Source organism: Typopeltis vanoorti, chromosome 5, assembly GCF_054136105.1.
Source record: "Typopeltis vanoorti isolate ZY-2024b chromosome 5, IOZ_Tvanoo_1.0, whole genome shotgun sequence".
In the NCBI taxonomy this organism is placed as follows: Eukaryota; Metazoa; Arthropoda; class Arachnida; order Uropygi; family Thelyphonidae; genus Typopeltis; species Typopeltis vanoorti.
In genome coordinates this window covers 104,045,106-104,061,010 of record NC_143553.1, presented here as the reverse complement: position 1 = coordinate 104,061,010, position 15,905 = coordinate 104,045,106, and the positions used below count along the sequence as shown (strand labels likewise).

General features: G+C 35.9%; 1 protein-coding gene across 1 annotated transcript in view; it reads right to left on the bottom strand.

Annotated features, from left to right (window-relative positions):
• Nucleotides 1-15,905, bottom strand: part of LOC150106702 (C-Jun-amino-terminal kinase-interacting protein 4-like) — a 713,212-nt gene that overhangs the window by 199,052 nt on the left and 498,255 nt on the right. The window contains 1 exon segment of the mRNA XM_090393457.1: nt 15,050-15,097. Coding sequence (XP_090249583.1) covers nt 15,050-15,097 — 48 coding nt within the window.

Sequence of the window (15,905 nt, the reverse complement as noted above, 5' to 3'; positions counted from 1 at the left end):
TCTTAGAAAATACAGAGAAAAATGTAAGAAAGCAAAGCATTGTGTAAAGCTCACTAAACAAGTCATGGGAAGATTTTGGTAAGAATATAGAAAACAAATATCAGGAAGGTGGCAAAATATTATTTTGGAGGCTATTGAAAAAGCTTAAGAAGAAGGAAAGAGTGCTGTAAAAGGAATCAGAGATGATAAAGGTGACATGAAGACTGAAGATATAGATATTCTAGATGTTTGGAGTATCGACTTGGAAACACTGCTAAATGAAACAAGCAGTGTTATGATGGTAGTAAACTCCCAACAGGAATGCTGTCAGCAATACATATTCATACTTGAAATAGAGAAAGTAATCAAAAACCTGAAATGTGGAAAGGTAGCTGGAGTAGATGAAATTTGACTAGAAATGCTAAAATATGGAGGAATAAAAATTTTACAGTGGCTGCATTGCATAATTCAAAAGGACTGGTGAAAGGGGCGAATTACAGATGATTGGAGCAGAGCTCTCACAGTATCTATAAAAAAAGGTAAATAAAACTCAATATGTGAATTACAGAGATATTTGCCCAGTAAGTGTTCTGGTAAGATTTATGCAAGTATACTTGAGAAACAGCTAAGAAAAATTGTGGGAGGGAAGCCTGGTGAAGGACAAGCTGGATTCAGGACAAATAGGAGTTGTCCTGAAGGATTGCATAATTCAAAAGGACTGGTGAAAGGGACGAATTACAGATGATTGGAGCAGAGCTCTCACAGTATCTATAAAAAAAGGGAAATAAAACTCAATATGTGAATTACAGAGATATTTGCCCAGTAAGTGTTCTGGTAAGATTTATGCAAGTATACTTGAGAAACAGCTAAGAAAAATTGTGGGAGGGAAGCCTGGTGAAGAACAAGCTGGATTCAGGACAAATAGGAGTTGTCAGGATCAGATTTTCACTTTAAGACAAATAATTGAGAAATCTTGGGAATATAACAAAGATTTGTATTTAAGTTTTGTTAATCTGGAAAAGGCATATGACAAGGTGCCAAGAGGAAAGTTCTACAAAGCTCTACAGTGATATGGTGTAAATGATACATTGTATCAAGCAACACTTTGTCTCTATTTCAGCTGTAAGATAACAGTTAGAATGCAAGGAGGTACAGGATGATCATCTGATGTTAAATCAGGTGTGCAACAAGGGTACACATTATCTCCACTGTTATTCCTTATCTATATGGACCACTTTATGAAGGAAAGTAGCATTACATCTAATATCAAAATTGGCAATGTTAATCTTAAGCTCTTTACTTTATGCACATGATTGTTATACTTCTGAATAAATCCAGCACAAGTCTGCAAGATTCCCTGCCTAAATTGAATAACTGTTATAATAAATTTGGTATGAAAATCAGCAATAAAAAGACAAACACATTCAGTTGTGTCCTGAATGGTGAACCTATAGAGCATGTAAAACATTCCAGCTATTTAGGCACAATATTCAGTGAAGATAGTAAATTAAATATGGAAATAGATAACAGAATTAGTAAAGCTGGTATGGTAGGAAGTCAGCTGAATAAATTTATATGGAATAAGAAAAAATTAGTCAAAACACTAAATTAGCTGTATACAAGACTGTGTTCAAACCAATTTTAACTTAATGATCTGAGAGCTGGGTTAGAAATAAAACACTTGATCAAAGACTAGAGACCTCTGATATGTGAGTTCTCAGAAAGATTAGTGGAGTCAACAGATGGCCTCAATGGCAGGGTTACATTAAAAATGAGGAAGGGATTTGTCATTGTTAGTCGAGCTAATCTCAGGAGGTGTGGTCACTTAAATAGAATGGGAGAGGAAATATTAGCAAAACAAGTGTTCTTTGACAAGTTGGCAGGAAAAAGACCCAGAGTAAGACCAAGATGTAGATGGATTGATGCAGTAAAAAGTGCCTTAAAAGACAGAAATATAAGATCTGATAATGTTGGAGGAAATAGTTGGAGAACAGATAACTGATTAATTTAGAGGAAAATTGTTGATAGGAAGTTAGTAATGGTGTAACTTTTTCATGTAGTACTATCATAATTATCTTGTACATCCCCTGAGGATACATATCTGGAATTTGATGACGATGATGCTGTCATACTTTGCTTTAAACAATTCATTAACATAGCACCAACAACAGATTCAGGCAACCTATTCCATTCATTCACAACCCTCCAATCAAAAAAATCTAGTCCCCACACTCTTGTTAACCAAACTCTTCCTCAAATTCTGCTGTAGATAAAAAGTAATATTTCATAGTAAGAGAAAACAGTGTTTCTGATGAGACCATCTGAAACCATAATATGTTCACTCGTCAAGCAGCTGTAGGCTTAAATTCCACTGAGGCATGGATGTTAATGGAAGTCTTTAGATGTTAGATAATTGTTGTCACCTGGAGCAAATCACCATCCTGCTATGAGAGGCATTTACCTAACCCTCAACATGTGGTTAAGGTATCTAGGAAGGGGAGACTGTATTCACGTCCCCATCCCAAGGTGAATTGGATTCTAATATGCTAATAGCCGTTTGTGGTGGAATTCACATAAAATTAAATTTAAAAAATTTTCAAATGTTCCAAACTCAACTGCATCCAAGTAATGTAGGTCACACCCTTCATGTGCATACATAACAAACTAATTAATTAGGCAGTCAATACTTCCTACTTTGGGGAATGAAAGAATTCGTTAACAGGTGTATCAACAGTTCTACCCATGTCTGCAGCAAGTAAGGGAAGTTGGTAAGATGGATCCATAACTCTTCTGGTAAGGCTTATATATACTACATATTAATTTCTCCCCCCTTTTTCCACTTTCCCAGAAGAAGAAGGATGGAAGCTGACTATCCATACTTTCCCAAAACAATAGATAAGCATAAGCCTGACAAAGGTAAGCCCTGAACATCTGAAATGGACATATAAAGCGCCAAAACAATAGGAAAATTTCTATTGTGGAACTATCATGAGTTTTTTAAAATATTGATGATATCATCAAGGTTCTGCCGCAGAAGCACAAACTTCTCTGTCAACAGGAAACAGTATTTAAAACACACTGAGGACTCAACCTTAAGGCATTTTAGTGTTATTTGAAAGGAACAGAATGTGAGATTGTCCTGCTCATGGCAGAGTAGCTACCCTAGTGAGCAATCATACTCCATTCCAGCAAGTCTAGCTTAATACTGCTCTGGAGGCAGTAACAACTCGCCTATTAGTGGGATTTCTTATTACAGCACATTCCATTTATTTACCACCCAGTTGTGAGTTAAATTAGACTGATTTTGAAAATCTTATATTGCAACTGACTCAGTCCATACTTCTAATGGGTGACATTAATGCACATAACACTCTGTGGGGATAGTGACCTCGTCCATTCATGTTGGCCAACAAGAATGGACGAGGTCACATCACTGGACAGATGCTTCACAATCATGACCTCTCTCTTCTTAAGATACCTTATTCCATATCCACTCATATTCTGCAAGACATTTTACATTCTGCTCCTCTGCCATTTTTTTTACTGATCTTTGGGATGTTGAAGAGAATATCTATGGAAGCAATCATTTCCCCATTATTTGACCTAAGTCTTCACAGGAATCATGTTCTATTATATAGATGACCATGTGGAAAACAGATGAAGCTGACTGTAACAGATAAATGAATGCTGAATCTGCAAAGTATGTCACAAATTTTATTGACAAGGCAGAAACAGCTGCAATTTCAAAAAACCATCATCTCGATTTCCACTGTATCCAAAGCCGGGCAGAACCAAGAGTGCCAAGCAGCCAAAAAAAAAAAAAAAAAAAGACCGACACAGAGCATGGGGTATATTTCATAGATACCCTACCATATCAAATCCAATAGGCTTTAAAAGTGTTGTCTTAAAAGTCTTACTTCTCACAAAGCACACTATGTGAGAAGTAAGAGTCAAAAACAATCTGGGATCCAATTTGCATAATTAATTAATCAAAAAACCAGTGCAGGAATTAAATTAAAGATGCCAAGAAATGATATTCTTAATCCTGAAGGATTAAATATGAAGTCATTAGCCTCTATATATGAGTGGCCCAGTCATGAAGTTAGTTCACATGCAAACTTTGTTTGCTTACACTTGGATAAAAGATTAAACCAAGAATATAATTTCCTATGGAAAGGATTGACTTCAATTAGGTTTATACAGGTCAAATTTATTTGAAACTAAGTAAGAAATACCGACAAGTTTCGCCAACTTAGCTGTTTGGCTTCTTCAGGGTAAAAAATAATAGATACAAAAGAACTTAAACACTAAAACTGTTCATGAAGGGAAGAACCGAATACAACTGTATTTTTTACAAAAACAGAAGAACGCGAACATCACACACATGGAGCGTGTATGATGTCAACTGTTGTTATGTAGGAACATTCTGTAATTATAATAAAATTAGTTTAATCCTTTATCCAAGTGTGAGCAAACAAAGTTTGCGCCCCTCTCCCAAAATCCTTGCTTTTTTTTAGTATGAAAGAAAAGCAGACTTCAATCATGACTCACCTGTGTGTCTGGTGGTAAGGCTTATATGTTGGCCTATTCGTAACTGTAGTTTTTTAAGGAATTACAAAGTAGACTAATATTAACTACAATAAATTTAATTAACACTTGCAATATTTCAGAAAAGTAAAATTTCCATCATCAAGGGAACATTACACAATATATAGCATGTGCATGCAGGCACATACTGTCATATTTGTATTGTGAAGGAAAGGGATACTATTGTTTTCCTTTTCGAAGGTGAACTAGATCGTGGTATGTTGATCATTTAGATGTGTTAAAAAAATGTTAAGAGCATTCAGAGCATGGCCAAATGGAGGAACATGTCATCAACAAAGTGTAGCCATACAGTGGTCTATGTGGGACAGAGTTTAAGGCTTTCTCTTCTAAGGTCTCCATGAAGTAATTAGCAAGGGCGAAGGAAGCAGAGAACATAGAGAGCATTGCTGTCCTCTATTTCTTTGTAGAATTTTCCTTGCCAAATGGAATAGCATAAGTTAATGAACTTAAACAGGGCAGAGATATTGGGAGGAAATTCAGCTTGAATAAGGTTTCAAGTGTGTCTTTTAAGTGGGACACTGATGAACAGAAAGGATACATCAAAACTGACCATAATGTCAGTGTGTTGGAGTGCGAGGTTTTCTATAGTGGTTTTAAAGTGGGCTGAGTTTTTATGTGTGAAGCCATATTGCCAGAATATTGGGAAAGCACTTTGAATAAATGTTTGGCTAATTTGTATGTGGGTGAATCAGTGATCTACAACTGGGTATAATGGCACATTCTGTTTGTGGATGTTAGATAATTTGTATATCTTGGGGGAGGGGGGGTGAACTAGAATTATATGGTTTAGTTTATTATTAATTTCAACAGGCCAGGAGGTGACCCTCTTAAGTGATCTGCTCGGTGAATTGTAAGGTCATAGTCAAAGGGAAGGTAGGTTGAGCAATCTAAGCAGAGAGGCAAGTTTTAATGTATAATCATGGTGGTTTAGAACTGTAGAATTCTCCTTATCAGATTTAAAAATTACTATTCTAGTATTCTTCATTTCCTGGGTGTTTCATTTCCTTAAGGAAGAGGTTCCTATTTGGTGGTTTTGCTTGTGTCAGTACATTGGCAACATCTGATACTGTTGGCAATATGGGTAGGAAGGCTAATTATCCCAAGTTCAATCTGAATCATAATTTCTTCAGCAGGAATATATATTTTTTTAAGTACAAGTGAGTAAATATGACTAAATGTTTCTTGTTTGAGGGTGAAGGACGATAAGTTTATTATAGTGTTTACTTGATGTCGTTGAGGCTTGGGAGCAGAATTTTTTTAGATTGGCAAACTTGTTAATGTGACCACTTTTTATTTTTTGAAATTCTCTGGTTGCTGAAGCATTTAGAGAAAGCAGAAAGGATCATCCAAAGAGGTTGGTGTTCAGCATCAAGCTTCTCTTGTAGCACATGAATAGGTTTGCTAGTGTTGACAAGTAGAATGCAAGTAGTGCCAATTTGTTCATGTCAAAGTGTAAAACTAGTGTGTCTGAATATAATTATTATTATCTGAGACCTCATCGTAAATTACCCAACTCAGCTATCATACCTTTCTTTGAATTCATTTACACTATATGCACTCACTACCCCTAAGGGCAAATTATTCCACTCATTCACTGCTCTCTGGGAGAAAAACCTAGCTCTTAACCCTTTCTTCACTGAGAACAACCTTAACTTCCAAGGATGGCCCCAATGTTCTCTTCATGCCTTCCATATAACAAAAAATTTCATCATTTGAAGTTTATAAACCTCTATCATATCACCCCTCTTTCTCCTGCTAACCAGAGTCTGTAATCCACATACTCACAACCTGTCCTCATAATCTAAATTCCATAATCCGGATATAATCTTTGTAACGCTTCTTTGCACCCTTTCCACAGCTTCGAAGTTCGTAGGGGATAAAGCTCCTTTATCCCCTTCAAACGCAGGAGTCCAAATCTGTGCACAGTAATCAAGTGTGGTCTTATCAAAGCCTTATAAAGAGGCAAAATTAGTTCCTTATCCTTACATGTCAAGGTTCGCTTCAACACAGCAATTATCCTCTGAGTTGTATTTGCAACTTTTGCTATGTGACCTTTGAACTTTAAATTCTTATCCACCAATACACCAAGATCCCTTGCTTCTTCAGTTTCTTGTAGCATAACCCAGCTAATATAATATGTCACTGGAACTCTAATCATGACAAAGTGCATAACTTTACACTTACTAACGTTAAAGTGACAGCCATTTTCGTTTGCCCAGATTTCCAGTCTATTCAAATTTTGTTTATTTTGTAATTGCTGAATATCAGTAGCATCCCTGATTGCCATGCCTATCTTTGCACCATCAGCAAACAATTGGAAATCTGATGATATACCCTGCTTGATGTCATTAATGTATAGATTGAACAATAATGGCCCAAGGACATTATTGTTCATTAAAAACATGACCCTGAGGTACACCACTGGTTACCTTAAATCTGACAGATTCACACCCACTGTATACCACTTTTTGATATCTGTCTGTCAACCATCCCCTGATCCAAGTCAATAAATTATGTTCCAATCCCATATTCTCCAGTTTACGCAACAGCCTATCATGTGGTATCCTATCAAATGCCTTAGAAAAATCCAACATTACCATATATTCATTATCCATTCCCTTTATCCAACTCGGCCGTAACATTGTTATAAAATATGAGCAAATTGCTAGAACATGACCTTCCTTTAGTAAACCCATGCTGTTCCCTGTAGAGTATAAAATGCTTGTCTACCCATTTCTGTATGCGAGTTCTTACCAACTTCTCTAAAATCTTCACTACCACACCAGAGATACTAATAGGTCGGTATTTAGACACATCAGTTTTTGCACCATCCTTGTGCAATGGAATTATCATACATTCCTTCCATTCCTGTGGTATCATTCCTGAGCTGAGACTCAAGTTATACAAACGTGTGAAAGGCCTAGCCAATTCAGCTGAACTTTCCTTTAACAAACGGGCAGATATTCCATCTGTCCCTATTGACAAATTCTTATCCAGGTTATGCAAGAGCTCTTCAACCTCATTTTCATGAACCCTTAATTCTTCATCCAACATAGCAGTAGCTCCATGTACCATACTACATACACCTGGTTGATATATCTTAGCAAAGTGAAGATCTCATTAACAATCTCATTAGCTTCCGACACTCATGTACCATCTGCATTCAATAAAGTTATTCTTCCACATTCATTCTTTCTTTTGCTTGCGGCATAACGATAAAATACATTTGAATTGCCTTTAGCTTGCATGGCCAATTTCTTTTCATACTCCGTTTTAGCTTTTCTCACACTACTCATTACTTTTCTGGCCTGAGCTTTATATATTTCATAACTCCTTTCACAATATTCTTTCCACATCATCTTATGCATAGAAATCCACATCAAGACAATTGATACTTCATTCAAGCTGCATTTCTTGCTAATATCTCAGCCCTGTTTAAGTTCACCATGAACTCAGGCTATTTTGTTTGGCAGAGAAAATTCTGCAAACAGGGATCAGCCATGGGCTCTCCACTTCCTCATCTGCTGGCTAATTTCTTCATAGACCTCTGGAGAGAAAGCCTTAAACTTTGCCCACCTAGTCCTGCTGTATCGTGAGGCTTTGCTGATGATGTGTTCTCCATTTGGATTCATGGTTTGGATGCTCTCTCAACATTTTTTAACACATTAAAATGATCAACATCCTAGTATACAGTTCATTTTAGAAAAGGAAAACAGCAACAGTCTTCCCTTCCTAGACACCTTAATTACAGTCTAATGGATCCCCTACCATTCTCCATTTACAGAAAATCCATAAATACTCGCAGATACATTCATAAATAGTCACCCCCCACCCTCCTCCTCCTAATAGAATGGGATTATTATAATTCCATACAACAGGGATAAATTAATTACCTCAGACAACAATGTCCTCTTCACTGAACATGATCACATTCACAAAAATTTCTTAGCCAATGGATACAATTCCCACCATCCAAAAAATAATAACACCCCCCCCCCCTCTCTTCTGAACAGAGACCACACCAAAGCTATCACCATTCCACATATCTGAAAAACTAAAATTTTTTAAAAAAACATAACCTTACAACCACTTATAGACCAAATCAGCATTCCTTATCTGTTTCACCAAAGTCCAGCCACAATACCTAAACCTGGCATTTACCAAGTCTCTTGCAGTTGTAAACTATACTGCTATGGCCAAACTGATTGATGGCCAACATCAAAACTGCTGAACATAAGGATACACTAGAAGGAGGCCATGCTACTCAACCACAGAAAATATATGATACTAATCCTTGAATTTGCTTCTGCTAAAAAAACTACCCAAACCTCAACCTCAAGTTGCATTTTTTGCATTTGAGAAACTCTCATCCTCAGTACTTTAGGCCAAAAGCCAAGGATATCCATTAAAGCCCACTAGGGTATACTATTTAAGGATTACTTTCAGTTGCTGTGCTCCAGCCTCATTACTCAGTGTAATGAGGCTGGAGCTAGTAGTTCCTTTGTGCACATATATTTCTTTGTGTTCTATGATGATGGCAATTGACTTTGCCAAATACTGGAAATATTGATTATATTTATTATAGTTAATATTCTCTTAAGTTGTAATTTCCTTTAAAAACTAGTTATGACTTACATGTGATGTTTTTTTTTTTTTATATCCACTTTGTGTCCAGAGGTTATGAGAGTTAAGTGGACTTTAACCACCTTACCGGCCATTATAGATCAAATATGCATCATCATACGTTTTGTATCCATCATATATTTCAATGTAATAGCAATGGTATTACAATTTTAATATGAACTTTGCATCGATGATAACCTTGACGTCTATAGATGTCTTGGCCGGTAGCGTGGTTAATTCAGTAGGATACACACATCTTGACTAGTACTATATCCTTGTGGTATGCATGGAGCAAACATACCAAAGTTTTATCAAACTACTTTCTTTGGATATCTGCTATTTAGTGTTATCATATCAGCTTATTTTTTTAATTTTTTACAGAGGCTAATTTAGAAAAATAAATAAATAAATAAATAAAAAGAAAGGATAAGTTTTAGTTTTATTATGTAAGTATATATTTCACTAAATTATTATTATTATCCTAAGACCCGATGGAGTCAAACACTTATCTAGGAGGTCCCTTCGTCATACACACAGCTCATCATACCTTGCCTTTAAACACATTCAAATTCTCTGTAGACACCACACTCTCAGGCAAGGCATTCCAATCATTCACAATTCTGCATGCAAAAAGCCTGCTTCTTACTGCCTTGTTCACACCCTCCTTATACAGCTTCCAGGGATGACCTCTTGTCCTACCCTGATCTCCCACCATTAAAAAACACTTCAACACTGAAGTGGTTTTTCATAAAATGAAAACCCCTAGACTCCATAAATTACATCTTCTCAACCTTTCCTCAGATTCAACATTCAAGAGATCAGAAATTACCTTAGTCAATTGCCTCTGAACCCTTTACAACATCTCTTCCTTTTGAAAACCAGGTGACCAAATCTGTGCACAGCAGTCCACATGTGGCCTAATCAAGGCTTTATATAATGGAACAAGAATCTTCTTACTTCTACAAGTCAGTGTCCTCTGTATCATTCCCAGAATTCATTGTGTTGTCCTCACAAATTTGGTAACGTGTCCTCTAAATTTTGGATCCTTATACAACATCACCCCAAAATCTCGTTTCCTCCATCTCCAGCAATATATCCCCACCAAGTATAAATTCCACATCCCATCTTTGTTTCCTAAATTTTAAAACTTTATATTTTACAACATTGAACTGGCATTCCCACTCCCATATCCATTCACTCAATCTATTCAAGTCTTCTTGTAAGGCCAGAACATCTTCTCTACTCCTCATAGTTTGTCCGAACTTTGTATCATCTGCAAATAACTGAATATCACCATTCAAATCTTCCTCAATATCATTAATAAAGGTTAAACAGATGGTCCTAAAACAGACCCCCCTGACACACACACACACACACACCACTAGTATCTTTCCTCTTCTGGGATATTGCTCCCCTATACACAACTTGCTGATAGCTATCAGATAGCCAATGTAATGCACCAGTCTAATATCCAATTCCATCTGCTCTAGTTTGACTATCAACTTATCATGCGGTAATCTATCAAAAGCCTTTGCAAAATCTAAGTATACCACTGTGTATCCATCTCTTTTTGTCCAATGAAGATGTAACTTTATTGTAATAAGTAAGTAGATTATTAAAACATGACCTTTCCCTTAGAAAATCCATGTTGTCCATCAAAGATAATACCACAGCTGTCAATCCAATTCTGGATCCCAGTTCTCACCAGCCTCTACAACACTTTAACTATAACAGCTGACACACAAATAGGCCTATAATTTGATGCTTGAATTCGGTCACCTCCCTTATGAAGCAGCACAATCTTGCCTTCTTTCCACTCCTTTGGAATTTGATCCACTGAAAGACTCATATTAAACAAATATGTCAAGGCATATGCCAACTCCCTGGCGCATTCCTTTAAAACACATGGTGATATATTATCAAATCCCACAGCCTTATTAATATTTGCTCAATTCATATACCTCTCAGTCACTTATAGCCAGTCTCTCCTCCTCATCGGCAACTGCTCAACTCCCCATGATGTCACATTCACAAGAATGAAAGACCTTTATCAACTGCCCATTAAATATCTCTACTATATCCTCTGCAACAGTTCTTATTATATCATTTTCTCCAATCAATGTCATCCTTCAATAATCTTTTTTTTTTTCTTTTTTTTGCTGGCTACATATCGAAAGAACTTCCCAGGATTCTTTTTGGCTTCATTAGTAAACTGCTACTCATACTTCACTTTTGCTACCCTTACCACCAAGTTACCTTCCTTGCCTGTTCTTTATAATCCTCATGGAAATGATTATTACCAATCCTCTCATGTTGTCTCATAGTGCCTTCATCTTCTTTATCACATGCTTAATCTCTTCATTTATTCATGTCATACCTACCTTATTTCACCTTCTGACCCCTGAAATACATTTAGACATAGATTCTACTAAATAGTTTTTGAACATCACCCATGCAACATTGATCTCCTTTCCACCCAACTCCTCATTCTATGCAACACTTACAAGCAGTCTCCTGAGCTTCTCATAATCACCAGGCTTGTAGTTCCACATATACCCTTTTCTCATAGAGGTCCTCACACTGCTGGCAACCACCCAGATAATCACTTCATGTTCACTCTCACCAACTGGAGGGTGATTTGACACCTCATTTATAATAACATCCTCTAATGACATGAGCAAATCTAAGACCACCTCATTTATAATAACACCCTCTAATGGGATGATCAAATCCAAGATCCTCAATCTTCGTGTGTCCTCTGTTACATACTGCAGAGGACACACGAGAAAAATGTATAATGTTTAATGTATAATGTGAATGATTTGTATAAAGGAAATCTTTGTAAGCCTCCAACAAATTTTTTAATTGTGATATTTTTTTAGCAAAAAAGGGCTCTCCTCAAATTTAGTTTTAATTATATGACTCAAAAAAACTTGAGAGAAGAAAATAATAAGAAATTAAGAAGAATTTTTTCAAAGCAGTTTTCAGGCCAGTAATAACTGTATGATTGTTTGCAAAAGTGATGATTTTGTGTTTTTGTTTCAAATCCTTGTTATTTGCTGTGCCAGGCATTAATACTCTTGCACAAAGTTGGTATTTCTGTATAGGAAGTTGATATAGTGAGAGAGAAAAAAAAATACAGCTGTTGAATAGAACAGAATAGGTTCGGAAAGCTGGAAGTTTAGGGGAGAAATATAATTTCAAGGAAAGGATCTTTTACAAAAAGCTGGAAAAGTTCGTTATGAGGGAAACAATCAGTTCTTCCCAAATTAACAGTGTTGAGAAAATTATATAGTTGCACATGAAGTAATGGAGTTCTTTTTGATACACTGCAACAAACTTGTTCTAGTTATACATTTTGAATGCAAAAGAGATTAACTCTTTTTGTGCTGAAGGTTAAGGAACAAGTTTCTGGGGGGGGGGGAAGAAAAAAGGAATTTTCTTTTTTTTCTTCAGTAAAGTATTTTTTACTGAAGAAAGGTTGTGCACAGATCATTTTAATAATCAAGATTAATAATATTTTAATAACAAAGATTAATAACAGCTGAAATGAAGTTTATGAGAAAAACTACAAAGTATACGCTATTTGATCATGAAAGAAATGAAGAAATTATGAGAGAATAAAACCAGGAATCAGTAATAGAAAAAATTAAAAAATATAAACACAAATGGATGGAACACGATGAAAGAATGAAAACAGAAAGATTACCAAAACAAGCCTTAAATTACAAACCATTAGAAAAAAGAAAACCAGGACGTCCTCTTACTCTAAGAAATTCAACGATGACTTCTAAAGCTGGAACAGGACACTCTAAGGCACAAATCCTTGATAGGCATGATGATAATGATGACAGATCATTTTTTTTTTTTTTTTGGTTTTCAAAGAAAAAAACAAGCATGAGTTAATTATATTTCAATGGACACTGCTGAAAGAGAAAGAAACTGTTCTTGATAAGTTTGCAGTTAAATGCACGTGCACTTCAAATGAAAGAGACCCGAGTTCAATTCTTGTCACAATAAGAGGAATATGAATATGAGATTTTTTAAATCTCTCGTAGAGTTAGCAGGGTTTTTTTCTAACAGAAACTAAGGTTTTGTTTCATTCTGCATACAGGAAAATAGGCCATCAGAACACACACAAATTTACTGACAAAAAATTCTGCTGGTAGTGGTGACGGGTAGTACATGGTGGTGTGTGTTGATGAGTTGTATGTAGTGTGTCCTCACATGAAGTCTTTGGACTCCTTGGAGGTGTCACATAGTAATAATAATGATAAGGATAATAAAGATATCTTGTGTGATGTTTATGTTCTTTAAGTTTGATGTCAAGATTGTCATTCCTTTTCCCTTTAGAATAAGTTTTAGTTATAATGCAGGTATGTATACAGCACTTGTGAAATATAATAGGACTGGAATGGGTTGGATTGGATATTGGCTGTCTGATAGATATCAACAGGTTGTGTATGCAGGAGTGATATTCCAGAAGAGAAAAGTCCCTAGTGGTGTGTCCCAGGGGTCTGTTTTGGGGACATTGTTGTTAATTTGTATGTAAATGACATGGAAAGGCTTAAATGGTGATATACAGTTGTTTGCAGATGATGCAAAGTTGGGGAGAGACAACGTCTGCTACAAGAAGCAGAGCAGTTGTTGTAGCTTTGCAAGAGGAACTAAATAGACTGTCTCAATGAGGCAAGTGTGTGTGTGGGGATGTCAGTTTAATGCTGCAAAGTGTAAGATTTTAAAATTTGGGAAGCAAAGATGGGATGCAGAGTATAAGATTGGTGGGATATTTTGGAGGAGGTGAAGGATTCGGGGGTTGTGGTGATTAGAGACTTGAAATCTCGTGGAAATTTTTGCTAAAATTGTGAGGACGACACAGCAGATTATGGGAATGATTCAGAGAACACTGACATGTAGAAGTAACAATGTTTTGTTTCCAATGTACAAGACTTTCATCAGGCTGCATGCAGATTATACTGTGCACAGATTTTGTCACTAGGTTTTCAAAAGGATGATGAGATGTTGGAGAGGGTCCAGAGATGATTAAATTAAGTTGGTCTCTGGTCTTTTGAATGTAGAATATGAGGAAAGATTGAGAGAATGCAAATTACAGAGCCTAGTGGATAGAAGGGAGGCATGATCAAGCCATATAAGTTGATAAGAGGTAATTACTAGATTAGCATGGATGAAATTTTTCACGGGGGGGGGGGGGGGAGAACGAGAGGTCATCCCTGGAAACTATATATATATAAGATGGGTGGGAGCAAGGGGGAGGTGAGTAGTCAATTTTTAGCATGGAGAGCAGTGGGTGATTGTAATGTACTATTTGAGAGTGTGATCAGTGCAGAGACAGTGGGACTTCCCATGATAAATTTCTTGACTCCATGGAACTGTTGATGATGATAATAATAATAACAACAACAAACACTTTACACACACACACTGTTATACCCATCCAATACGAAAACTTGCACTAATATTCTTTGTTTATAAATAAAGATATTAATTTTGAATTTACTTTGTCTCTCCCTCGATCTCTTTAATTCTTAAGTTAACTTTCTTTTTAGTTAATAATATCCCAGATCTAAATCTGTGTTATTAACTAAAAAGAAGTTAATAAACCTGGGTACACCATTGATACTTTTATTTATTTTTATTATTTATTTATTATTAAATTAAAGGAGACAATCAGAATATAAATAAATAAATAAGGTACCAACATTGCATTTCATTAAACAAATATTCTTAATTTAACATTTTAAATATTCAGCACTGCACAAATGAAATACTTTCAAATATTGTGCATTTGAAGAAATGCTTTCAAATAGTGTAAAAGTACCTGAACTGGATGTAGCTGAAGTTTGCTTCATTAAAACAGGTTCACTTTCTGCAGAAAACAGAAAAAAATCTCATGTAATCTTTCATAAAAGTTTCATTCTGTATTTGCCAATGAGCAATAAAAATGCAATACAAATGCAGAAAAATTGAACCTAAAAATTCAGTCTGATGAATATATTTACACTCACTTTCATTTCTTGCACTCATCCTTACACTTATTTCTTCATCACCACCTTTTATATTCCCTGGCTTATTAGCAACGTCCAACTAAATATTCAACTTCCAACTTGCACCAAACTGCCTCAAAACCATTGCCACTATTTCCCTCTTTCATGTCTACTTTATGTGGACAATAAGATAGACATTCCTCTGCTATTGTTAGTAGCACCCTCCCTCCCTCCCTCCTGTTCTTTCTATCCTCACAAAAAAAACACACCCCATCAATTTCTATTCCTGTCAGGATATCATCCTGATTCAACCATGTTTCATTTATTTCAATCATTTTTGGGTGAATAAATTGAATCAGTGAAACAATTTCACCTCCCTCATTTCTAATACTTCTGGCATTTGTACTGTTGGTTGTAAATTTCTTGCAAAACACTATTTCCTTCTGTTTCTTTATTCCTACTTCATTTTGATTCCATATCACTTATTACTTTCACTTCTTCATTCTTATGTCTTTTCACTTCCTCAGTCTCATTAGATTTGTTCCATTATTCACACAGTCTTTTGCAGCCACATTTACAATATCTTTCGTTCCTGCTGTCTGTTTCATAATCACTGATAACTCATAGTCAAGCAAAATATTGCACTTTCTACAAATCCATACCTTCTCTCGTCTCCTGTTCAGTTGTCTC